Source organism: Xenopus tropicalis, chromosome 9 (genome assembly GCF_000004195.4).
Source record: "Xenopus tropicalis strain Nigerian chromosome 9, UCB_Xtro_10.0, whole genome shotgun sequence".
NCBI lineage: Eukaryota > Metazoa > Chordata > Amphibia > Anura > Pipidae > Xenopus > Xenopus tropicalis.
In genome coordinates this window covers 78816548-78843992 of record NC_030685.2, presented here as the reverse complement: position 1 = coordinate 78843992, position 27445 = coordinate 78816548, and the positions used below count along the sequence as shown (strand labels likewise).

The following is a 27445-nucleotide window of genomic DNA, read 5'->3' as shown; positions in this document are numbered from 1 at the left end:
CAAAGCACAAATCTTCTGCAGCCCAAAAATATATCTGAGCTGCTAGAGATCTATAATTCAACCTAAATACAACAGAGGATAAAAATAGCAAAGGGGGGGTGCAAAACTCTAATATGTTAATAACCTTTTCGGTTTCAAACAGACATGCAGAATACTGCTTTATAAAAAAAAATAGTTTACCCCAATGGAAATGGAAGATGTAAGCCAGGGATCCCCAACCTTTCTTACTCGTGAGACACAGTCAAATGTAAAAAGACTTGGAGAGCAACACAAGCACCATAAAAGTTCATGGAGCAGCCAAATAAGGGCTGTGATTGGCTATTAGGCAGCCTCTATGCACCCTATCAGCTTACAGGAGGCTTTATTTGGTAGGAAACCTTGTTTTTATTCAACCAAAACTTGCCCCCAAGTCAGGAAATCAAAAATAACTCCCGGGTTTGGGGGCACTGAGAGCAACATCCAAGGGGTTGGGGAGCAACATTTTGCCCCCAAGCCACTGGTTGGGGTTCACTGGAGTAAGCCATCGAACTATAACTTAAAACTACGGGGTGGATTTACTGTAATTTCTCATTTTTTTTTTACATTGTCCAACTTGATCAAACATTTTTTCCTGGATGTCTAATATTTAATAAGAAAAGTTGCTGCAAGAAAAGTCACAAAAAACTCAAAAACAGCATCAAATGTCCAAAACCTCTAAAGTTTAGAGACAAAAGAAAATCTTCCAGGAAAAAGAAGGGACCTCTACCATTGATTTCTACATAGTCATGGTTTAAACTGGCGAGTTGAAAAATTGAAAAATTTGAAACTCTAAAAATTCAACTTGAAAAAAAAAAAAACTCGATGGTTAGAAAACGGGTCCTACTTGTTTATGCCAAAGCAAATGTATAAAGTTGAAACACGTTGGGTTGAAAAGTACCAAGCACACACTATGGGATGCGCAGCTAATACTATAGTATAGGACCTTGGGAATGTAAATCAGAATGTTCTCTCTCAGCATGGCTGATGGTTCATAAACAAAGAACTGAAGCATAGGGAATCAATTTCCATTTACACACAATTAATTGGGGCTTATTTATAACGGCTGGGCAAATTTGCAAATGGGCAGGAACCCATAGCAACCAGTCAGTGATTGTTTTCAGCCAGCTGTGGGCTGAACAACATTTGCCATAGGTTACTGCCCAGGGCAAATTTGCCCAGTGTTTATAAATGAACCCCCACTGCTGCCATACACTGGCCAACCAATCTGCAGTATATTGTCTGGTTCGGCCATCAACGTGAATAGTTCAACAGTACTTGTAACACTTGAGCAGATCCAATTGAAAGTGACTGGGAAACGGATCTCCCGTTGCTTGGTCTGTCAATACTTTATCCATGCATTCGTGGACATATTGCAATGTTTGTAAACATTTGCTACACTTGGCCAAGCTGAGCCAACATACTGTACCTGTATGGTCACATTAGGGACACGACCATCAAACAAACAGCAGCAATAACATTTGTGGGAATTGCTATGGACTTTTTCCTAGCGAGCAACTTGGGATCTGCAATTAGTGCCCTGGGCTATTCTTAGTTCTGCTCCCTAATGCCAGTGGCATGAATCCATGATATGTCTGATGTTCTCATCTAAACACCCAAGGTTCCATTGCCCGAAGGCAGGAGCAGCAGGGAGTGAAGAGCGCAAATTAAATTACTTTTTGTAATTATATACAAATATGTACATACAATATATGAGAGTTACTGTGCGCTTAACCTCTAGCATACATGATGGTCTTATGCTGCCATGAAAGAAGCAATGCATTGTGGGTTATGTAGTTCCTGCATGCTGTGGAGAAGTCGTACCATCAATGTTTTAGCCCCTACTCCCCTGCCAGGATTTCAAATGATGCAGAAAGGGAAGAACTGTTTTCGTGATGGATTTCACCATATTGGAATGGTATTTATTCCAACTTTTTGATGGAACAGATTACAGTGACAGGTATATTATGGGTTTCTGTCTTTATGTTTAACAAATTTTGGTTCCCCTTAGGGTTCATTTAGAAGAAGGTTTCCTCGATGGAGCGAAACACTGACTGAATAAATCTTTATTCCTTTTAGTCAATATTTTAGTGCCTTAAGGAAACCTTCTTCGGGGGTTGTCTAGAGCAGAGAGCCCCAACCTTCTTTAATCAGATGTTAAAAGTGTTGGGAAGCCACAGAAGCATGAAAAAAAGTTACTTGGGGATGGTGAATAAGCACTGTGATTGGCTATTTGGTAACCCCACATGGACTGCTGGCCTGCAGGAGGATCTGCTTGGGGTAAAACTGTGTCTCCAAAACTTGTCTCCAAGCCAGAGATTTAAAAATGGCACCTACTTTGAGGCCACTGGGAGCAACATCAAAGGGGGTGATGAGCAACATGTTACCCACGAGCCACTGGTTGGGGATCACTGGTCTAGAGCAAGGGTCCCCAACCTTTCTTACTCGTGAGCTACAGTCAAATGTAAAAAAACTTGGAGAGCAACACAAGCACCATAAAAGTTCATGGAGGAGCCAAATAAGGGCTGTGATTGGCTATTAGGGGCCTCTATGCACCCTATCAGCTTACAGGGGGCTTTATTTGGTAGGAAATCTTGTTTTTATTCAACCAAAACTTGCCCCCAAGTCAGGAATTCAAAAATAACTCCCGGGTTTGGGGGCACTGAGAGCAACACCCAAGGGGTTGGGGAGCAACATGTTGCCCCTGAGCCACTGGTTGGGGATCACTGGTCTAGAGGAAGGGTTCCTCGATGGGCCGAAACGTTGACTTTGATTTTCCACCATTTAAAAAGTCACAAGTGTTCAGTTTGCTTTTGTGTATATAAATATGCTATTTGATTTAGAATGTGTGTATTAATTAATTAAGTCGGCTATACATTAATAACGAGTATAGAGGGACCCGCTCCTATTCACATGTAATTGACACCACTGAAGAGCGTTAATATCATGCTGCACCTGATAACATTCACCTGGGCTTTGCCTGGAATTCTGATAGCAAAGCAAGCTTATCTTCATTAGGCTAATTGTAAGACTTCCCTTTCAACTTTCTTTTAAAGCTAATGAGATGCATTAATCCAGGTTCATTTTTTGCAAGCCCCCGTGGGTCCGTACATACAGGACAGTCATTTTTCGACGGCGATAAATGAAAGCGCCGAGCCTTAAGAGCCCTACACATCATCAGACCTATGTTAATACAACGGCCTTCGTTTAATTATCTCTTGTTAGCGTATCAGCTAATATCCTGGCATAACCACACGCTTCTTCTCAAAATAAGCACGCTAATTATTTTAATTCTGTCTTCAGATGCCTTCGGATTGGTCACGCGCCCTGTGAATGTTTTTGGGCTCCGCCACGCGCCCAGAGAGACCAAGTGGGGCTCATTAAATTACCTGGAATCGGTGTCTCCGTACAACATCCGGCCTCTTGCAGAAATTCTCCAGTTTTCTATAGAGCTGTTCAGGTGAAGAATACAGATATACCGCTGCGGGGGGGAGAAAAAAAAAAACAGATACATTTTTAATGGAATGAAAAACCTCAAAGCACACACTCGATATTAGTCACTTTACTAATTAAAAATGCATATTGCTCTGTGCCGCCTCGTGTTTTACATTATTTAAGCATGGATTTGCTAAGGTTACCTCTGCTCACAAGGATGTTTAATACTAAATAAGACAGTGTAGTTGTGCTGTTTAGACACCTCCTTTGGGTGATTAAAATACATTATTCTAATGTAACACAAGGCATACGAGGGATATTCAGTAAATGTCGTTCTCAAGAAAACTACTACAGCAACTGTGCTGCCTGACTTACTCACATAGTAGGTTCATTATATACTTACACTCATTTCTGTTTCCTTGTATGTGCATAGATGTACACAGGCACATGTTAACACACACACAGATATATATACAGGTATCAGAACCCTTGGGATTCAAGTAGCCAGAAACCCATTATCCAGAAAGCTTCAAATTACGGGAAGGCCATCTCCCATAGACTCCATTATAGGCAAATAATTCAAATTTTTAAAAATGATTTATTTTTTCTCTGTAATAATCAAACAGTATCTGTACTTGATCCCAACTAAGATATAGTTACCCCTTATTGGGGGCAGAACAGCCCTATTGGGTTTATTTCATGGTTAAATGATTCCCTTTTCTCTGTAATAATAAAACAGTACCTGTACTTGATCCCAACTAAGATATAATTACCCCTTATTGGGGGCATAACAGCCCTATTGGGTTTATTTAATGGTTAAATGATTCCCTTTTCACTGTAATAATAAAACAGTACCTGTACTTGATCCCAACTAAGATATAATTACCCCTTATTGGGGCAGAACAGCCCTATTGGGTTTATTTAATGGTTAAATGATTCCCTTTTCACTGTAATAATAAAACAGTACCTGTACTTGATCCCAACTAAGATATAATTACCCCTTATTGGGGCAGAACAGCCCTATTGGGTTTATTTAATGGTTAAATGATTCCCTTTTCTCTGTAATAATAAAACAGTACCTGTACTTGATCCCAACTAAGATATAATTACCCCTTATTGGGGCAGAACAGCCCTATTGGGTTTATTTAATGGTTAAATGATTCCCTTTTCTCTGTAATAATAAAACAGTACCTGTACTTGATCCCAACTAAGATATAATTACCCCTTATTGGGGGCAGAACAGCCCTATTGGGTTTATTTAATGGTTAAATGATTCCCTTTTCTCTGTAATAATAAAACAGTACCTGTACTTGATCCCAACTAAGATATAATTACCCCTTATTGGGGGCAGAACAGCCCTATTGGGTTTATTTAATGGTTAAATGATTCCCTTTTCTCTGTAATAATAAAACAGTACCTGTACTTGATCCCAACTAAGATAAAATTACCCCTTATTGGGGGCAGAACAGCCCTATTGGGTTTATTTAATGGTTAAATGATTCCCTTTTCTCTGTAATAATAAAACAGTACCTGTACTTGATCCCAGAGTTTCCAGATAACAGACCCCATACCCATTTTCAGCATTTTCTCTTTATTAGTCAGAGTAATTATTACAATTATAGATGTTGTTGTTATTATTAATTATAATAATTATTACAGAGAAAAAAAATATTTTAAAAAATTTGAATTATTTTCTTATAATAAAGTCTATGGGAGATGGCCTTCCCGTTATTCAGAATGTGCTGGATAACAGATCCCATACCTGTACAGTAAAGAAAGAAAATGCTAGTTTGTTGTACATTTGTATCTGTGTTCAGAGAAGGAGGATCAATGGTCGTTCTATATCAAAAACAACCTTGTGTCATAAGGAATAATGCACCCCCAGCTGTGAATACTACAGGATATCAGAGTTCTCTATAAAATAATCCTTCTGATTTCTTATCATTTTAACTGCAGCCGTGTTTATTTATTTATTTTGTACTTAAAAATAAAACGTGGAGATAAACGCTACAGCAAGAGAAAAATCCTATTTGTCTCCATGTTTTACTCTATTAAGTACAACAATAATTGTTTATAATATATAACATCACCACTTTTGATAGGGATGATATCCCCCTTACTAGGGATTGGAGGCTTTATTTATTTTTTTTGTGTTAAATGTAAAAAAAATTAAAATTTAGACCAAGTATTTGCTCAGCCTCCTGGAAATTCTGTGTACAATTAGCCTATAAGAATAACAAATGTGTGTTAATGCAATAAAATAGATGTCGGCTGACATGTGTATATGTATGTGTGTGAGAGTATTCAATGTATATTCATGTATAAATACAGTCACATCTAACATTCGCCCATCTCTGACACTGCCCAAACACTGAGTGGCAATAATAATAATTGTTTATATATATATACACAGTGTACAGCACTACATGGGATGTGAATGTATATACATTACCTGCCTGTTTATAAATCTTTTCATATTATCGGCCGTATTATTCCCCCCACATTCTTAAAGTATGGCCGTAGCGGCGGAGACTAACGTATAAAAAGCTATTTTAAAACATACTTTATTTTGTTATTGTGAAAGAACAGATGGTATGTATAAACGCTGCCTAATGTATTATATCACATTTATTTATTTATTTATCCTACATGAGCGCTGCCAAATAAACAATTTGCTCTTGTATAAGTAGAAGACATTCCCAGACTGTACTACTGCTTTAAGGGGGGTTTTCCGTTTGCCGGTGGGAAAATTTACCTGGGAATATTTCGGGGTAGACCAAGGATTTGGGGCACAGGGGGTAGCAGCCACAGTGCACGGCTTCCAGCCTGAAATAAATAAAAATATAGGGGTGGGAGGGAGAAAACATGGGTCATTTTCGCCAATAACCGGAGAAGAGAAACTTTCTGCCTTTTATATAAAAGAAAAAACGCTTTTTTATGGATCGAGTCTACGATATACAGAACAGAACACGCAGCATATGTTTGTGCGCTGAATAAATCAAAGCACAGCTCTGCAGTTTTTCTCCTTCTCCGATTTTTTTTTTTTTTTTTTTTGTCCTTTAAACGCTGCTCAACACATTTTGTAATCAGCAAATAAACACACGCAACAACACAGTAAAGCATGGACAGATTTTCCCCTAATCGTGCCGCGCAAAAAAACAAGGATGTTCATTTCCAACGTATGGTCAGATGCTACGGAACAGCTTCTCCTGGTGCTGCAATGCGCATAATTTTCCGTCAGTATCCGGCAATTCTGCTAACGGCCGTTTAACTATATTTCGTGACTCCGGATTCCGTGTTGTGCTTATGTCGTAGAAAACCATAGTAAATAAAAAGAAAAACACAAAGCAAAGTTTTTGCATTTGTTTCCTAAATACACAGAGGTGTTAAAACCCGTGCCAAGTGTTATAATAATGTTCTACTTAAACGTCGGCGGCCGTTCCGGCATCTGGGAGAGCGACGTTGCCATGCTAGGGTTTTTTTTTTTTTTTCGCCTTGTTGCAAAACTGACAACAAACTGACATGTCCGAAACATGTAAAAATATACTGGTATTTTTGTTGGCGGCTCCCAATGTAAGCGAAATTCAAAACATGTCTTTAGCTGTGTTTATGTAAAATGGTTTTGAAATGCGGCCAAATAGGCTGACCAGAGAAAGAGTTGGATTTTCTGAACTGCTGGGTGTTTTTTTTTTTATTCTTATTCTCCAAAACTATTTGAGGTCATGGGTGCCCCTATCCGTGTTTATTTGCAGTGACACAATATATATACATTTCTTTGGCTGCGGAGTTCATATTTTTTTATTGTCGCGTATCAAATTGAACAGGACAAACAAATAGATCTGTATTTGCATTATAAGGTATGGGATATTTACACTGTAGTTCAAGTTTTGATAGTTAACCCCTTTAAAAAGTACGATTATTGGGCTCAGTTATAAAATATAAGAGGTCACTCTTAGGTTATTGCCTGGGGGCCGCCAGGGCAGTGATACCCCGCCACTGGAGATCTATCACTCCCTGGGGCCAAACGATCGGATTACATTTGTGGCCATGAGGCAGTCGGTTTGAGGATCGCATCAACGAGCCGATGCGGCCCCCGATCCGACTGGATTTTCTAACCTGGCCAATTTCAGGCCAGATATCGGTCGGCCAGGCCGCTCGTTTCTGCCCATACACGGGCCGATTAGCTGCCGAATCGGTCCAAGGGACCGATATCGGCAGCTACTATCGGCCCGTGTATGGGGACCTTAACTCCAAGTTCGGTTCTCCTTATTATTGATACCTTCTCTTTTTCCCTTTTGCTGATTTTATTTTTATTTTGTTCTTCTTCCTCAGTACCATATCAGGCAATAAAATTGTAAAAATAGCAGCAATTGGAGACACCATTGCTAAAGTTCCATTAAGTATAATAAATAAATACTAAAACTAACTTAGACAGTTTTGCTAAAGCAGAATGACACAAAAATCTTTAATTTATTTTGTATGGTTGTAAACAATCTAAATATGATTTACACACATGAAGTGTTCAATATGCCTACTGTAGAAAGTTTTCCGGCTTTGATATGTACTGTTTGCATATAAAAATGAAAATAAAGAATATACAAAAAAAAAAAGTATGTTTATTGACCAATAGGGCTCACCTCCCCCATATACAGTATTCTTCAAGGAAAAGACTAAACGGCTCATTATTGAGGGCAATTTGATATCTGAATCTACACCCAAATGCAAATGTTTGCACCAGATACATGTCCATCAATTGTATGTATTCAACACCAAGGTTGTTACCTTAAAGTTAACTTGAAGCATGTTATAGAATGCCCAATTCTTGGCAGCTTTTCAACTGGTCTTCGTTTTTTATTTTCTATAGTTTTTGAATTATTTGCCTTCTTCTTCTGGCTCTTTCAAGCTTTCACTGACCCCGGCAGCCCATAAACTATTGCTTGGTGAAGCTACAATCCTATTGTTATTGTCACTTTAATGAATTATCTTTCTATTTGGGCCCTCGTCTAAAATATAGTCTCTCATTCAAACATCTGCCGGGTTCCTAGGGTAATAGCTGCTGAAATTCCACACTGGAGAGTTGCTCAACAAAAAGCTAAATTAAAAAAACACAAATAATAAGAACAACAATAACTGCAAACTGCCTCAGAATATCATTATATATATACCTCTCTCTCTCTCTCTCTCTCTCTCTCTCTCTATATATATATATATATATAATGACTTTCTTTGATTGATTGTTTGCCCATATATTGCAATATATACAAGCTGACCAACTACATCAGTCACCCCCAGTCTGGCCAGTCCTGCACTCACTTTTATCCGAGTCATTAGGAATTCTCCTGCTTCTATATACATATAAAAAAGGACTGTTACCTGCAACTTACTTGCTATACATAAACATGGAAGCATAGAATGGAATGTTTTTCTTTAACCCTTCCTTATCCTAGTTTGCATATGCAAATTAGGATTCGGTTTAGTATTTGCCCAAATCTTTCACAAAGGAGTTTAGCCAAATCCAAACTTAAATTTGGTACATCTCTACTGTCAAGAGTAAAACTCCCTAATGGTTGCCCTTTTGATTGTCCACCACTGGGATCACCTGACTGTAGCTGGGTAGGGTTCCAGGGCTCCACTTTGCACCATGTTCCTATTCAGAAAAGCAACTGGCATTTCTAAAGAAAATAATAGGACAGGTATGGGATCCCTTATCCGGAAACCCGTTATCCAGAAAGTTCTGAATTATGGAAAAGCCATCTCCCATTCTAAGAAAATAATTCTAATTTTTTAAAATTATTTCCTTTTTCTCTGTAATAATAAAACAGTACCTGTACTTGATCCCAACTAAGATATAATTACCCCTTATTGGGGCAGAACAGCCCTATTGGGTTTATTTAATGGTTAAATGATTCCCTTTTCTCTGTAATAATAAAACAGTGCCTGTACTTGATCCCAACTAAGATATAATTACCCCTTATTGGGGCAGAACAGCCCTATTGGGTTTATTTAATGGTTAAATGATTCCCTTTTCTCTGTAATAATAAAACAGTACCTGTACTTGATCCCAACTAAGATATAATTACCCCTTATTGGGGGCAGAACAGCCCTATTGGGTTTATTTAATGGTTAAATGATTCCCTTTTCTCTGTAATAATAAAACAGTACCTGTACTTGATCCCAACTAAGATATAATTACCCCTTATTGGGGGCAGAACAGTCCTAATGGGTTTATTTAATGTTTAAATGATTTTTTTAGTGGACTTGAGGCATGGCGATCCAAATTATAAAAAAATCCCTTATCCGGAAAGCCCAGAGTCCCGAGTATTCTGGATAACAGGTCCTATACCTGTAAAACTAAATACTTTGTATAAAAAGGGCAATTTTTTTTCTTTATCATTTCTGACATCCATTTAACTAGAATACAAGAAAATGATAATAATGTTAATGAAGATAACGCTGTAATGACAGTATGGATCTATCTGCAATGAGACTCATAAAGCATTAGAAGTGTTTCCTATGTGACTATGGTTTATAAAGCAGGGTTGGCATAGGGATAGCAAGATAAAACCCCCTTTTACTGTATAGTTCAAAGGCTAGTCAGGCATTATCTTGGATAAACTAGAAAACCAGGCCTGCAATACTCTACAAAGTGCCCAAACCAGCAAGGTCTCGAGGTCTCCATTCAATGCACGAGGAAGTTCAAGCATGGCAAAAAAACAGCCCGGAGAATGAACCACTTAGAAGTATATTTTCTAGACAGAGATGCTGAGGGCCAAGACATGATTAAAAAGTGCTGTGGTCAGTTGTAGGTCCCGAGGCTGTGGAGTCCGTTTACAGATGCCAGAAGATAATTGCAGAGAAGCTTGAGATGTATAGGGAAACCATCCTATTGTTATTGCTATTTGTGTATTTTATTTAACAGCTCAAAGAACATGATTGGCTCCATCTTCATGGGATTCCCGGAGTGAAATTCTTTTTTGCACAACATGCCGAAGGGTCATAAAAAACATTCAGAATGGCATATACATTATGGACTCTTCTGAATATGAGGTAACAGTAAGGAGCATATTTATTAATATTGGAGACAAACATCATGGTGATGTTCCCCATAGCAACCAATCAGCAATTAGATTTGAACAGTCACCTATAATTTAGAAAACAGATCTTTCATCTGATTGGTTGCAATGGGCAACATCACCAGTGATGTTTGTCTCCAATGGTAATAAATACGCCCCTTAATGTGAAGAATAGACGTTTATGTGAAAAAACCCATTAGTATCACCTTTTTTTTTTTTAACTGAATAAACTTGAATGTTTGCTTATTTATTTAAAAATTAGAAAAACTTGATTAAATAAATCATTAAAAAAACACAAATGCATCAAATTCATATTCTTCTCGTTATTGTCAATGGGTCTACAAACTCTCGAATCGAGAGTAGGGAAACTCCAATTGACTTACACAGAAAATTGCAATCTTTTAGATGCCAAAATTTTACATTCAAGTTTTTTCATATTTTTTGCCCTTAGATTCCAGTTTAAGAAACCTTATAAAATATGAATTTGAATGTTGATAAGGTGGGCGATGTCCAGCTAATTCGATCGATTGGCGCTAGGGTAGATATCGATCAGGGAAGTGTATTAGGGGGACCCATACACAGACAGATAAACTGCCGAATCGGACTTAAATTGGCAGCTTAAATCAGCCTGTGCATGGGAAGCCTTAGATCGGTGTTGCTTAATACTAGGGATGCACCGAACCCACTTTTCAGGTTCGGCAGAATCCATTGGGGTGGGTTCGGCCGAACCCAAAAAAGCATAAAAATTAGCCGTGGATTCAGCCAAAACCGAATCCTTCAAAAAAAAGGCTGTATTCGGCCCAAATCCCAAACCAAATCTGGGATTCAGTACATCCCTGCTTAATACATGAAATCTCACCCACATTCTATTCATTCCTATGGGATTTTTAGAAGCGTATTTATCAAAAACTGAGTTCTAACTTTCACCCATTGTTAAATACATTTCTAAAAATCCCATAGGAATGAATAGAACGTGGGTGGATTTTAATGAATTAAGCACTAGACTCTCATTTTGGTAAATCTGCCCCATAAGGGGGTTATTTACTAATGGGTGGGTGTTTTTTTTTTCCCACAGATTCAGAATTTTTTTGTGCTAAAAAAAAGTTGCAAATTTTTCAATATTTACTGTGCGACTAAACGCCAAAAAATCAGAATCCGACAATTTGCCAACTAAAACCTGTTGGTATCATGTAGAATCAATGGCAGATGTCCCTTCCCTTCCCTAGAGGATTCATCTTTGCTTCAAAACTTTAGACTTTAAACTTTAGTTTTTGGATTTTTCACGCTGGTTTTTTGTGCAACAAATCGAAAAAGTAGAGGTTTCAGTGCAACAATTCTAGAAAGAAGCAACTTTTTCCCACACTGACTTTTTCAGTTCAGACTTTTTGGTAAATGTAAATGTCAGACATTCGTGGAAACGAGTTTATTCAAATTATAAAATAAAAAAAAAAAATCTGCCCCTTAGATTCATAAATTTAAAAAATTGATAAATAACCCTACCTGTATAGGTTAGAAACCATATCGCTTACTGCACACCTGTCTATGTACAGGTATAGGACCTGTTATCCAGAATGCTTGGGACCAAGGGTATTCCGGATAAGGGGTCTTTCTGTAATTTAGATCTCCTACCTTAAGTCTACTAAAAAATTAATAAACATTAATCAAACCCAACAGGATTATTTTTGCATCCAATAAGGGGTAATTATATCTTAGTTGGGATCAACTACAGGTACTGTTTTATTATTACAGAGAAAAGGAAATCATTTAACCATGAAATAAACCCAATAGGGCTGTTCTGCCCCAATAAGGGGTAATTATATCTTAGTTGGGATCAAGTACAGGTACTGTTTTATTATTACAGAGAAAAGGGAATCATTTAACCATTAAAAAGGATTATTTTGGTAGAGCAATGTAAATGTAAAACACACATACAGTTTTAGGGGACTATTGTCATATGTGGCCCTAAATAAAAGTTAATGGCTGTGTTATTTTATTCTGAGGTGATGGAGAATGGACCAAAGGCCAAGTTAACAGTGAGTGATCTTTTTTGTGACTGAGTGATAATGTAATTTGCTGTACATTTGACACGACTGCTGTTCCCCTTTGGGTGACTCCCAAAAAGTGACTGCAAATGACAGTAGCCTAAAACTGTTAAGTACAAGAGATCCCCTTTGATCAGAAGGCTCGGCCTCCCTGCAACACAAACATACTCCAGTGTTATTAAACCGACGGAGAAGACTAAACGCGCAGCTATGTGAGAGAATAACCGTAAAACATAAAATTAGCTTAAAAACACAAATTCAGCATGTACAAATATAGAATTTCCAGTAAACTTACAAACATATGAAATTGGAAACTGATGGAAAGTGCGGAAGATTAATGATAGTTTCTTTTCGGAATGACATTGAGGGGAGAAAAAACCCGATATGAGATTTGAAGAAAAAATGTTTTAGGTTTAATTCACGTGCTTATTGTTTCAGCTGAGTGATGAGGCTCGCGTGAAACATAAGCCCTAACTATTTATACTATCTATGAATGACTATATATCCCAGCTATTACACGGGATGGTATGTTGGAAAAATGCACAGACACAGTGGGGAAGGGTATAACGTTGCACATATGATCTGCCTTACGACTCCGAGACCCAGATCCTGGCACCGGTTTGGGAATACCAGCCCGGACGGACTTCATGTATCACTTAACCGAGCTGTAGAAAGTCTATATACAATGTGAGAGGGTCTCAGAATGTGAATGTGAAGTGGGCAAAGCAACACAAGCGTCGTTATCTCCAAGGCAGGAAATAATTCCCTTATCGTCTGAGGGGACTATCGTAGAAAGACAGTTTAAGCTAAACAAGTCGGTCTAAATAATTCCATCGATTGAAGGGTACGGCGTATTAAATGCGTTTGTTATCTCAATGTAAGCACGTGTTTATTGTATGTTTAAACAAAGGTCTCCCGTTGCAATGAAGATCTACATACCCCAAACATTCACTGTTAGGAATCAGGATATGAGCGTTTGGAACCCTTATCAAGGCAAAAATATTATTATAGTTGAATGTGTAACTATTTCAGCAGTTTTGGCATCCATTATAGCCCTACTGTCTCTTATTAGAAATGTCTGGGTAACAGGCAGACACACAGGGCTATAAAAATGGAGCATTCCGTAGCCAGGACATCTCCCTGTGTTTTACTACAGAGCTGTAAAGTGTGAACTCCCAAAAAAGTAGGTATTTCCCTATATCAAGTATATTTCTGAAAGAGGGTAATGCCCCCCTAAGATTTCGGATGAAAGAGAAAAAATACCTAAATTATTGTCTGCTTTAAAGGCAACAACCTCTATACAACAGGAAGCAGAGAGGCAACTTCTTGTGGTGGATTAAAAGGGGGTAAAAGCCCACCACTTAAAATTGTATAAACCTATGGGATGCTTGCCTTTCCAACTTTAAATGGTTAAGAAATGATAGATACATATATAATAGACAGACAGATAGATAGATAGATAGATAGATAGATAGATAGATAGATAGATAGACAGACAGACAGACAGACAGACAGATAGATAGATGTACAGACAGGCAGACAGATGATAGACAGATAGATAGACAGACAGACAGGTGATAGATAGATAGATAGATACATACATAGATGATAGATAGATTGATAGATAGATAATAGATAGATAATAGATAGATAATAGATAGATAGATAGATAGATAGATAGATAGATAGATAGATAGATAGATAGATAGATAGACAGATAGATAGACAGAAAGACAGACAAACAGACGATAGATAGATAGATAGATAGATAGATAGACAGAAAGACAGACAAACAGACGATAGATAGATAGATGTACAGACAGGCAGACAGATGATAGACAGATAGATAGACAGACAGACAGATAGATAGATGTACAGACAGGCAAACAGGTGATAGATAGACAGACAGACAGATATATGCATATATATCCATTTAATATTCTTTAATTATATAACACTAGGGAGCAGATTTAGAGCTCGCCAAAGAAACAGTCAAATCTAACTTTCACCTATTGATAAAGACACTTCTAAAAATCCCATAGGAATAAATAGAAAGCAGGTAGATTTTTTCTAACCTCACATTTTGAGAAATCTTCCCCTAGACCTTTACTTATGCTACATAGCACTGTCAAGTTCTACCGAGTTTGTTCATCATTCACATCAGTCCCTACTGTATAGAAGCTTACAGTCTTAGGGGGTGCAAAGTTTGCAACCGTTCAGATTTTCTCCTTGTAGATTGTAAGCTCTTTTGGGCAGGGCTCTCTGCACCTCTTGTATCGGTTATTGATTGCTTTATATGTTACTCCTTGTAGATTGTAAGCTCTTTTGGGCAGGGCTCTCTTCCCCTCTTGTATCGGTTATTGATTGCTTTATATGTTACTCCTTGTAGAGTGTAAGCTCTTTTGGGCAGGGTTCTCTTCCCCTCTTGTATCGGTTATTGATTGCTTTATATGTTACTCCTTGTAGAGTGTAAGCTCTTTTGGGCAGGGTTCTCTTCCCCTCTTGTATCGGTTATTGGTTGCTTTATATGTTACTCTGTATGTCCAATGTATGTAACCCACTTATTGTACAGCGCTGCGGGATATGTTGGCGCTTTATAAATAAATGTTAATAATAATAATAATAATTATCTTCAGCACAGGAAGTATTTACTAAAACATGAATCTGGTTGCTATGGGTTACAAGAACTGCAGAAGTCTATTACCCCATAAGTTCTCTATCATATTCATGCAATGCACATACACACACACACAGGCACACACAGGAACGCTAACCGTATCAAGTGGAAGACAGAACAGATCTAACCAATAAATGTCCAGAAAATGACCCTTTTTTTTTTTTCTTTTCTCCATGCCAATTAGCAAATCGCCCGTTAAATCTATGAATCTTAATATTCAGATCTATTCACTTCAGTTCATACAATTTATCTGCAAATAGTTATTGGGCTTTTGATTCTAAATATAATTAGCTGATAATTTTGCCCGGCTGAATTACTTTTCTGGAGAGCCCGTGAAGCCTTTGAGTCACATTATCTAGTAATAATGAATCAGATAGGTGAAATTCTTTTACTGTAATGAGGACGAGGCGCAGTTGTGACACCTGAGTCGAGTAATAACAGAAGCCTGCTAATTATCAACAGCCCTTTTTTTTTTTTTACATTGCGTGATACACGGAACAGGAGAAAAAAAAAAACCCTCATTATTAAAAAATAAAGAAGTTACAATTAGAAGTGACACCGGAGGAAAGTAAATAAAACGGAGTGATTAAAATATTGCTGCTTTAAGGGTGTTTTTAATTAAATGGAAATGCTAATGTTGTCATACTTAGCAGATGGGATTAAAATTAGTAATTGCGACTCATATTTTATGTTATGGTTCCCACAGCCCATCTACGAGATCTAAGTGATACATTCCACGAGACATTTAAGAAATGAAATTTCCCATAGATTTGGCAATGTGCGTATAATTATTAACAGGAATAAATGGGGACCAGAAAACTCATCAGGAAGATGTCGCGACGTGTGCCAGATTAGTTGTGTTAGGTAATAGAATATACATTTATAGAGTTGAAAATAACTTTTTGGCTACTTCTGTGGATTTTTGTGGTCCGTATTAATTTGAAATTTCTGGTTTTACCAGTGAGTTCTAGAACCTTCTCCAAAGTTAATGTTCCATCCTAACTGAGCAATGTGCAGTATGGTTATTAACATTAACACTAGAGTAGGGGGTTAGGGTGAAATACAGGGCCAACGTATGGGTGGCAGAAAGATACAGTGTAGATACAGGAAGGTTTAATGTGATCTACGGCATCAAGGATTAACGGTAGGGAAGAGTGAAATTGGCTTTGGGTGAAAGAGAAACCAAGGGAAAAACTCGCAAAACCACAAAAGTTTGCCAAAATGCATAGGAGTCAATGGGAAAGTGAAATACAGGGCAAATGTATGGGTGGCAGACAGATACAGTGTAGATACAGGAAGGTTTAATAGGGCCTATGGCATCAAGGATTAACGATAGGGAAGAGTAAAATTGGCTTTGGGTAAAAGTGAAGCCAAGTGAAAAATTTGCAAAACAAATGGGAAGGTGAAATTACATTGCCCTGCACTTAGACAAGCTCCTTTCCACTATGCTATAGGAAATAAAATTGTTGCCAATTTCTTCAAAACTTGCCTGGGGAGGACTTCCATCCTATTGGTTGATGTGAAAAGCCAGGGGTGGATAATAGTATTAGTCTACATCTTTTCCCACAGACCAAATGGTGAAATTCTAGCACGGATAGTGTTGGTGATGTACTGTATTTGCTAGTAAATTTGTAATACCCTAAAGTTCAACCCCTGGCCCACCCCCTTAAGCCCCCAAACCCCAAGAACCTGGGTAAAACATACCCTTTCTCTTCTCTTTTTCCTTCCCAAGCCTCCTCCACTACATCATAGCCCCACCCCTTTCATCACTGCCCTGCCCCTAATATGTCATGGACTGCCCATTTTGTCCCTGCTCCCCTGCTGATAGGTAAATTTGTTCTTAAAAGGCTAAGCAGGGATACATTAAAAACGTGAATTTTGTTGTAAAACTGTACTGGGTGAAAAAGTTTGCTAATCCCAAATAAATGCATTAGATGGGTGTTTAATACCCACTCTCTAAAATTTGAAATAAAAGATATATATATATTTTTTAAATTATAGGGAACATTGGACAGTCATTTTAATTGTACACGTATGGGACCTGTTATCCAGAATGCTTGGGACCTAAGGTTTTCCAGATAAGGAGTCTTTCTGTAATTCTGATCTCCAACCTTAAGTCTACTACAAAAAATATTTAAACAGTAATTAAACCCAATAGGATAGTTTTGGCTCCAATAAGGGGTAATTATATCTTAGTTGGGATCAAGTACAGGTACTTTTTTATTATTACAGAGAAAAGGGAATCATTTAACCATTAAATAAACCCAATAGGGCTGTTCTGCCCCCAATAAGGGGTAATTATATCTTAGTTGGGATCAAGTACAGGTACTGTTTTATTATTACAGAGAAAAAGGAATAATTTAACCATTAAATAAACCCAATAGGGCTGTTCTGCCCCCAATAAGGGGTAATTATATCTTAGTTGGGATCTAGTACAGGTACTGTTTTATTATTACAGAGAAAAGAGAATCATTTAACCATTAAATAAACCCAATAGGACTGTTCTGCCCCCAATAAGGGGTAATTATATCTTAGTTGGTATCAAGTACAGGTACTGTTTTATTATTACAGAGAAAAGAGAATCATTTAACCATTAAATAAACCCAATAGGACTGTTCTGCCCCCAATAAGGGGTAATTATATCTTAGTTGGTATCAAGTACAGGTACTTTTTTATTATTACAGAGAAAAGGGAATCATTTAACCATTAAATAAACCCAATAGGGCTGTTCTGCCCCCAATAAGGGGTAATTATATCTTAGTTGGGATCAAGTACAGGTACTGTTTTATTATTACAGAGAAAAAGGAATAATTTAACCATTAAATAAACCCAATAGGGCTGTTCTGCCCCCAATAAGGGGTAATTATATCTTAGTTGGGATCAAGTACAGGTACTGTTTTATTATTACAGAGAAAAGAGAATCATTTAACCATTAAATAAACACAATAGGATTGTTCTGCCCCAATAAGGGGTAATTATATCTTAGTTGGGATCAAGTACAGGTACTGTTTTATTATTACAGAGAAAAGGGAATCATTTAACCATTAAATAAACCCAATAGGACTGTTCTGCCCCCAATAAGGGGTAATTATATCTTAGTTGGGATCAAGTACAGGTACTGTTTTATTATTACAGAGAAAAGAGAATCATTTAACCATTAAATAAACCCAATAGGGCTGTTCTGCCCCCAATAAGGGGTAATTATATCTTAGTTGGGATCAAGTACAGGTACTGTTTTATTATTACAGAGAAAAGAGAATCATTTAACCATTAAATAAACCCAATAGGACTGTTCTGCCCCCAATAAGGGGTAATTATATCTTAGTTGGTATCAAGTACAGGTACTTTTTTATTATTACAGAGAAAAGGGAATCATTTAACCATTAAATAAACCCAATAGGGCTGTTCTGCCCCCAATAAGGGGTAATTATATCTTAGTTGGGATCAAGTACAGGTACTGTTTTATTATTACAGAGAAAAAGGAATAATTTAACCATTAAATAAACCCAATAGGGCTGTTCTGCCCCCAATAAGGGGTAATTATATCTTAGTTGGGATCAAGTACAGGTACTGTTTTATTATTACAGAGAAAAGAGAATCATTTAACCATTAAATAAACACAATAGGATTGTTCTGCCCCAATAAGGGGTAATTATATCTTAGTTGGGATCAAGTACAGGTACTGTTTTATTATTACAGAGAAAAGGGAATCATTTAACCATTAAATAAACCCAATAGGACTGTTCTGCCCCCAATAAGGGGTAATTATATCTTAGTTGGGATCAAGTACAGGTACTGTTTTATTATTACAGAGAAAAGGGAATCATTTAACCATTAAATAAACCCAATAGGGCTGTTCTGCTCCCAATAAGGGGTAATTATATCTTAGTTGGGATCAAGTACAGGTACTGTTTTATTATTACAGAGAAAAGGGAATCATTTAACCATGAAATAAACCCAATAGGGATGTTCTGCCCCAATAAGGGGTAATTATATCTTAGTTGGGATCAAGTACAGTTACTGTTTTATTATTACAGAGAAAAGGGAATCATTTAACCATGAAAATCAATTTAAAAATGTGAATTATTTGATTACAGTCTATGGGAGATGGACTTTCGGTAATTCGGAGCTTTCTGGATAATGGGTTTCCAGATAAGGGGTTTGATACCTGTATTCAGATTTTTGGTAACTGTTTGGTAACTATATAGGCCTCTGTTAAAAAAATATTCCCAATAGGAAAAGAAAGGGGCGCTAAACCTAAAAACAACAATAAAAATCAAAAAAGGGCTATCAATTTGGACTGTGCCATTTGAGATGTTGATTGTACTGCCAAAATGTATAAGTGCAATATATTTTAATTAATAAATTGTATTATTGCTTTTACACTATGGGAGCACGCCCCTCTCTTCTCTTTTGATTGGCCTATTTTAGTCATGAGAATTGTAATGAGAGTGTTTTCCCCCATTAAAAAAATAAGCATTTTGAAAAATTTTGTAAAACACAATTTTGTAAAAAAACTCATCATTTCAAAAAGTTTCTGGGGAAATTTTTACAAGATACAATTGTTTTTCCCCCCTACAGCTGAAGTAAATCTTTCAGTAGGATGAACTGTGAGCATTTGGTTTAAGCCTTCAACTGAGCAGCCCGTTTCAGGGACGCTTTGCTTTTGTTCTTGCAGTTTTAATCGGCTCGGATCTCAACGCGTCAAGTTTTTTTTTTTTTTTTCAAAGTAAATATATATGTGCATAGGCTCAGATCCAGCGGCAAATGCGGAGTCAAGAAGATTGAGATTTGGTGAGGATAAAGGATGCTGACCACCCACTAAGGTGATGTTCTAAACTGAAACCCTAGATGCAGCATGTAACTGCAGATAAAAACTTAATTGCTCACTTTCTCCTACTTTATTTGTGTAAAATTTTCCATCTGCTACATCTAAAGATGTCTAAACTGTTCGTATCAAACCTACATTCAGCTGCCAGCTGTGCCCATTAAGGATTTCAAAATGCTGAGCAAATGAGGCAACATAAAATCTAGTAGTGGTGGTCCATCTGCCCAGTTCTGGTAGGATCACCAGTACCTGGTGCTTTCTAAAGTATGACTGCTGCTCAGATTTAAAAGGCTTTTTTTTTTTTTGTTTTTTTTCTCTTTAATTATGTCTAGGGATTCTGAGCTTAAGGATCAAGATTACATTTATATGGTGTCTTGCCTTTCAAATCTGTTTTTGAAGCAGGAAAAATGTTAATGTTCCCCCTTTTCATCTCTGTTTAACACTGTAATACTAACTGCCTTTTTGATTTAAAGAGCTAGAACATCGATAGGACACGCATGGGCACTGTAGCTCTGTAAAACAGCAGCCCCTCATTGGTTGGTGTGTGTGTGGGCCGTCATTTAGCTTTAGCTTGGGTCAAGATAATGGGTGCTAATGGGTTATGCCAGGACTAACTTTATTCATGTAACAGTCCATCCCCAATGGTGACACCCAAGTCATTTTGTATGACGCCACTAAGGTCAGAATCAGGGCAGGGCCATTTACCCTGGGTTTCAAGAAGCAAAGTACTTATATAGCAATTTTCTTGCAAGGGATCCAAAGCAGATTATAGGATTTACAGCAATCAAAGCAGCCATCTTTGAGAAAATTAAGTATGCCGGGATGTGAAAAGATTAACTTGTATCCTGGGCCAAAATAAGTTTCCAATGGGGTGTAAATGATCTTGAAATAAGGCAGTTGACTTCAAATATCTTTGGTAAAATAATAAATGACATCAACAGAAATTGTAATTGCCCCAGCTGATATTCACAGGGGTGATCTAGCTATAGGTAATTGGCAGCCATGAACTCTCCTATGATACCCATGCCATGTATAGAGATATGAATGACAAAAATGATTAAAAAAGGTAAAAGAATGGAATATTTAACAGCCTTATCCCATGGCAGATCTTTGATAATAGAGGAAGACTGGTATATGTGGAGGGCTTACTATGCGGAAATACAGGGCCCAAACTGATAGAAATAATAAGGTAAAAATGGACATGGTCATGTCTAAGAAAGGGTCACAGGGCCCGGAGCAAAGGAATGACTTCAGCTAAAATCTAATTCAAATAAGCATAAAATAGGGGAACTAAACATATATTACATCATAACAAAAAAGAAATATCATGAGACACCTTAAATAAATGTATCTTTAATCCTGTACCACATATTGTTGTTACTGTTTTTTACAAAAAGAACATGATAATTGCTGGTTTATATTTTCTTAAGAAAGCATAACTTTGTATTTTGCAAGACATGTATTTGTATGCTTCCTTTTTCTGAAGACAATGCACCTATGTTTTAAATGTGAAAACAAATAAAAATACAGTTTATAAAAAAAAAAAAAAAAGGTAAAAGAAATATGACAAGCACACCTTGTTGTTACACAGTTAAGAAGAACTACAGTACATTAGGGAGTCTGGTCTACTCTAAGACAGGGTTGAGATAGAATACATAGTACCATAGTAAGTTAGGTTGAAAAAAGACGTACGTCCATCACGTTCAACCATAATGCCTATATATAACCTGCCTAACTGCTAGTTGATCCAGAGGAAGGTAAAAAAACCCCATCTGAAGCCTCTCTAATTTGTCGCAGAGGGGAAAAAATTCCTTCCTGACTCCAAGATGGCAATCGGACCAGTCCCTGGATCAACTTGTACTAAGAGCTATCCCCCCTACCCCTGTATTCCCTCACTTGTACTGAGAGCTATCTCCCCTACCCCTGTATTCCCTCACTTGTACTGAGAGCTATCCCCCCTACCCCTGTATTCCCTCACTTGTACTGAGAACTATCCCCCATACCCCTGTATTCCCTCACTTGTACTGAGAGCTATCCCCCCTACCCCTGTATTCCCTCACTTGTACTGAGAGCTATCCCCCCTACCCCTGTATTCCCTCACTTGTACTGAGAGCTATCTCCCCTACCCCTGTATTCCCTCACTTGTACTGAGAGCTATCTCCCCTACCCATGTATTCCCTCACTTGTACTGAGAGCTATCTCCCATACCCCTGTATTCCCTCACTTGTACTGAGAGCTACCCCCCCTACCCCTGTATTCCCTCACTTGTACTGAGAGCTATCTCCCCTACCCCTGTATTCCCTCACTTGTACTGAGACCTATCTCCCATACCCTGTATCCCCTTACTTGTACTGAGAGCTATCTCCCCTACCCCTGTATTCCCTCACTTGTACTGAGAGCTATCCCCCCTACCCCTGTATTCCCTCACTTGTACTGAGAACTATCCCCCATACCCCTGTATTCCCTCACTTGTACTGAGAGCTATCCCCCCTACCCCTGTATTCCCTCACTTGTACTGAGAGCTATCCCCCCTACCCCTGTATTCCCTCACTTGTACTGAGAGCTATCTCCCCTACCCCTGTATTCCCTCACTTGTACTGAGAGCTATCTCCCCTACCCATGTATTCCCTCACTTGTACTGAGAGCTATCCCCCATAACCCTGTATTCCCTCACTTGTACTGAGAGCTATCTCCCATATCCCTGTATTCCCTCACTTGTACTGAGAGCTATCTCCCATACCCCTGTATTCCCTCACTTGTACTGAGAGCTATCTCCCCTACCCCTGTATTCCCTCACTTGTACTGAGAGCTATCTCCCCTACCCATGTATTCCCTCACTTGTACTGAGAGATATCTCCCATACCCCTGTATTCCCTCACTTGTACTGAGAGCTATCCCCCATAACCCTGTATTCCCTCACTTGTACTGAGAGCTATCTCCCATATCCCTGTATTCCCTCACTTGTACTGAGAGCTATCTCCCCTACCCCTGTATTCCCTCACTTGTACTGAGAGCTATCTCCCCTACCCATGTATTCCCTCACTTGTACTGAGAGCTATCTCCCCTACCCCTGTATTCCCTCACTTGTACTGAGAGCTATCTCCCATACCCCTGTATTCCCTCACTTGTACTGAGAGCTATCCCCCCTACCCCTGTATTCCCTCACTTGTACTGAGAGCTATCCCCCCTACCCCTGTATTCCCTCACTTGTACTGAGAGCTATCTCCCCTACCCCTGTATTCCCTCACTTGTACTGAGAGCTATCTCCCCTACCCATGTATTCCCTCACTTGTACTGAGAGCTATCCCCCCTACCCCTGTATTCCCTCACTTGTACTGAGAGCTATCTCCCATACCCCTGTATTCCCTCACTTGTACTGAGAGCTATCCCCCATAACCCTGTATTCCCTCACTTGTACTGAGAGCTATCTCCCATATCCCTGTATTCCCTCACTTGTACTGAGAGCTATCTCCCCTACCCCTGTATTCCCTCACTTGTACTGAGAGCTATCTCCCCTACCCATGTATTCCCTCACTTGTACTGAGAGCTATCTCCCCTACCCCTGTATTCCCTCACTTGTACTGAGAGCTATCTCCCATTCCCCTGTATTCCCTCACTTGTACTGAGAGCTATCCCCCATAACCCTGTATTCCCTCACTTGTACTGAGAGCTATCTCCCATATCCCTGTATTCCCTCACTTGTACTGAGAGCTATCTCCCATACCCCTGTATTCCCTCACTTGTACTGAGAGCTATCTCCCCTACCCCTGTATTCCCTCACTTGTACTGAGAGCTATCTCCCCTACCCATGTATTCCCTCACTTGTACTGAGAGATATCTCCCATACCCATGTATTCCCTCACTTGTACTGAGAGCTATCCCCCATACCCCTGTATTCCCTCACTTGTACTGAGAACTATCCCCCATACCCCTGTATTCCCTCACTTGTACTGAGAGCTATCCCCCTACCCCTGTATTCCCTCACTTGTACTGAGAGCTATCCCCCTACCCCTGTATTCCCTCACTTGTACTGAGAGCTATCCCCCCTACCCCTGTATTCCCTCACTTGTACTGAGAGCTATCTCCCTACCCCTGTATTCCCTCACTTGTACTGAGAGCTATCTCCCATACCCCTGTATTCCCTCACTTGTACTGAGAGCTACCCCCCCTACCCCTGTATTCCCTCACTTGTACTGAGAGCTATCTCCCCTACCCCTGTATTCCCTCACTTGTACTGAGACCTATCTCCCATACCCTGTATTCCCTCACTTGTACTGAGAGCTATCTCCCCTACCCCTGTATTCCCTCACTTGTACTGAGAGCTATCCCCCCTACCCCTGTATTCCCTCACTTGTACTGAGAACTATCCCCCATACCCCTGTATTCCCTCACTTGTACTGAGAGCTATCCCCCCTACCCCTGTATTCCCTCACTTATACTGAGAGCTATCCCCCCTACCCCTGTATTCCCTCACTTGTACTGAGAGCTATCTCCCCTACCCCTGTATTCCCTCACTTGTACTGAGAGCTATCTCCCCTACCCATGTATTCCCTCACTTGTACTGAGAGCTATCCCCCATAACCCTGTATTCCCTCACTTGTACTGAGAGCTATCTCCCATATCCCTGTATTCCCTCACTTGTACTGAGAGCTATCTCCCCTACCCCTGTATTCCCTCACTTGTACTGAGAGCTATCTCCCCTACCCATGTATTCCCTCACTTGTACTGAGAGCTATCTCCCCTACCCCTGTATTCCCTCACTTGTACTGAGAGCTATCTCCCATACCCCTGTATTCCCTCACTTGTACTGAGAGCTATCCCCCATAACCCTGTATTCCCTCACTTGTACTGAGAGCTATCTCCCATATCCCTGTATTCCCTCACTTGTACTGAGAGCTATCTCCCATACCCCTGTATTCCCTCACTTGTACTGAGAGCTATCTCCCCTACCCCTGTATTCCCTCACTTGTACTGAGAGCTATCTCCCCTACCCATGTATTCCCTCACTTGTACTGAGAGATATCTCCCATACCCCTGTATTCCCTCACTTGTACTGAGAGCTATCCCCATAACCCTGTATTCCCTCACTTGTACTGAGAGCTATCTCCCATATCCCTGTATTCCCTCACTTGTACTGAGAGCTATCTCCCCTACCCCTGTATTCCCTCACTTGTACTGAGAGCTATCTCCCCTACCCATGTATTCCCTCACTTGTACTGAGAGCTATCTCCCCTATCCCCTGTATTCCCCACTTGTACTGAGCAGCTATCTCCCCTACCCATTATTCCCCACTTGTACTGAGAGCTATCTCCCTACCCCTGTATTCCCTCACTTGTACTGAAGAGCTATTCCCCAACCCCTGTATTCCCTGCACTTGTACTGAGACTATCCCCCATAACCCTGTATTCCCTCACTTGTCACTGAGAGCTATCCCCATTATCCTGTATTCCCCTCACTTGTTACTGAGAGCTATCTCCCATACCTTCCCCTTGTACTAATTCCCCCCTCCCTACTTGTAACTGAGAGCTATCCCCCTACCCATGTATCCCTCACTTGTACTGAGAGCTATCTCCCCTAACCCCTGTATTCCCTTCACTTAGTACTGAGCTACTTCTCCCCTACCCCTGTATTCCCTCACTTGTACTGAGAGCTATCCCCTACCCCTGTATCCCCCACTTGTACTGAGAGCTTATCTCCCATATCCCTGTATTCCCTCACCTTGTACAGAGAGCTTACTCCCATTACCCCTGTATTCCCTCAACTTGTAACTGAGAGCTATCCCCCTACCCCTGGTATTCCCTCACTTGTACTGAAGAGCTATCTCCCTACCCCTGTAATTCCTGCACCTTGTACTGAGAGCTATCCCCCATAACCCTGTATTCCTGCAACTTGTACTGAGAGCTATCCCCCAATCCTGTACTTGTACTGAGAGCTATCCCCCCTACCCCTGTATTCCTCACTTGTACTGAGAGCTATCCTCCCCTACCCCTGTATTCCCTCACTTGTACTGAGAGCTATCTCCCCTTACCCCTGTATTCCCTCACTTGTACTGAGAGCTATCTCCCCTACCCATGTATTCCCTCACTTGTACTGAGAGCTATCTCCCTAACCCCTGTATTCCCTCACTTGTACTGAGAGCTATCCCCCATACCCTGTATTCCCTCACTTGTACTGAGAGCTATCTCCCATATCCCTGTATTCCCTCACTTGTACTGAGAGCTGTCTCCCCTACCCTGTATTCCCTCACTTGACTGAGAGCTATCTCCCCTACCCCATGTATTCCCTCACTTGTACTGAGAGCTATCTCCCCTACCCCTGTATTCCCTCACTTGTACTGAGAGCTATCTCCCCATTCCCCTGTATTCCCTCACTTGTACTGAGAGCTATCCCCCATAACCCTGTATTCCCTCACTTGTACTGAGAGCTATCTCCCATATCCTGTATTCCCTCACTTGTACTGAGAGCTATCTCCCATACCCCTGTATTCCCTCACTTGTACTGAGAGCTATCTCCCCTACCCCTGTATTCCCTCACTTGTACTGAGAGCTATCTCCCCTACCCCTGTATTCCCTCACTTGTACTGAGAGCTATCCCTACCCCTGTATTCCCTCACTTGTACTGAGAGCTATCTCCCCTACCCCTGTATTCCCTCACTTGTACTGAGAGCTATCTCCCATACCCCTGTATTCCCTCACTTGTACTGAGAGCTATCTCCCCCCTGTATTCCCTCACTTGTACTGAGAGCTATCTCCCATACCCCTGTATTCCCTCACTTGTACTGAGAGCTATCCCCTACCCCTGTATTCCCTCACTTGTACTGAGAGCTATCTAACCCTGTATTCCCTCACTTGTACTGAGAGCTATCTCACCTCTACCCTGTATTCCCTCACTTGTACTGAGAGCTATCTCCCCTACCCCTGTATTCCCTCACTTGTACTGAGAGCTATCTCCCCTACCCTGTATTCCCTCACTTGTACTGAGAGCTATCTCCCCTACCCCTGTATTCCCTCACTTGTACTGAGAGCTATCTCCCATACCCCTGTATTCCCTCACTTGTACTGAGAGCTATCCCCCCTACCCCTGTATTCCCTCACTTGTACTGAGAGCTATCCCCTACCCCTGTATTCCCTCACTTGTACTGAGAGCTATCTCCCCTACCCCTGTATTCCCTCACTTGTACTGAGAGCTATCTCCCCTACCCTGTATTCCCTCACTTGTACTGAGAGCTATCTCCCATACCCCTGTATTCCCTCACTTGTACTGAGAGCTATCTCCCATACCCCTGTATTCCCTCACTTGTACTGAGAGCTATCTCCCATACCCCTGTATTCCCTCACTTGTACTGAGAGCTATCTCCCATAACCCTGTATTCCCT

General features: G+C 39.8%; 1 protein-coding gene across 4 annotated transcripts in view; it reads right to left on the bottom strand.

The window, feature by feature from the left end:
- Positions 1-27445, bottom strand: part of gtdc1 (glycosyltransferase like domain containing 1) — a 143721-nt gene that overhangs the window by 12221 nt on the left and 104055 nt on the right. For all 4 annotated transcript variants that reach the window (XM_012970328.3, XM_012970329.3, NM_001007983.2 and 1 more), the window contains 2 exons: positions 6206-6276; positions 3405-3496 (listed from right to left, as the gene is read on the bottom strand). In XM_012970328.3, the coding sequence (XP_012825782.2) occupies positions 3405-3496; positions 6206-6276 (163 nt within the window). The remainder of the gene's footprint in view (positions 1-3404; positions 3497-6205; positions 6277-27445) is intronic.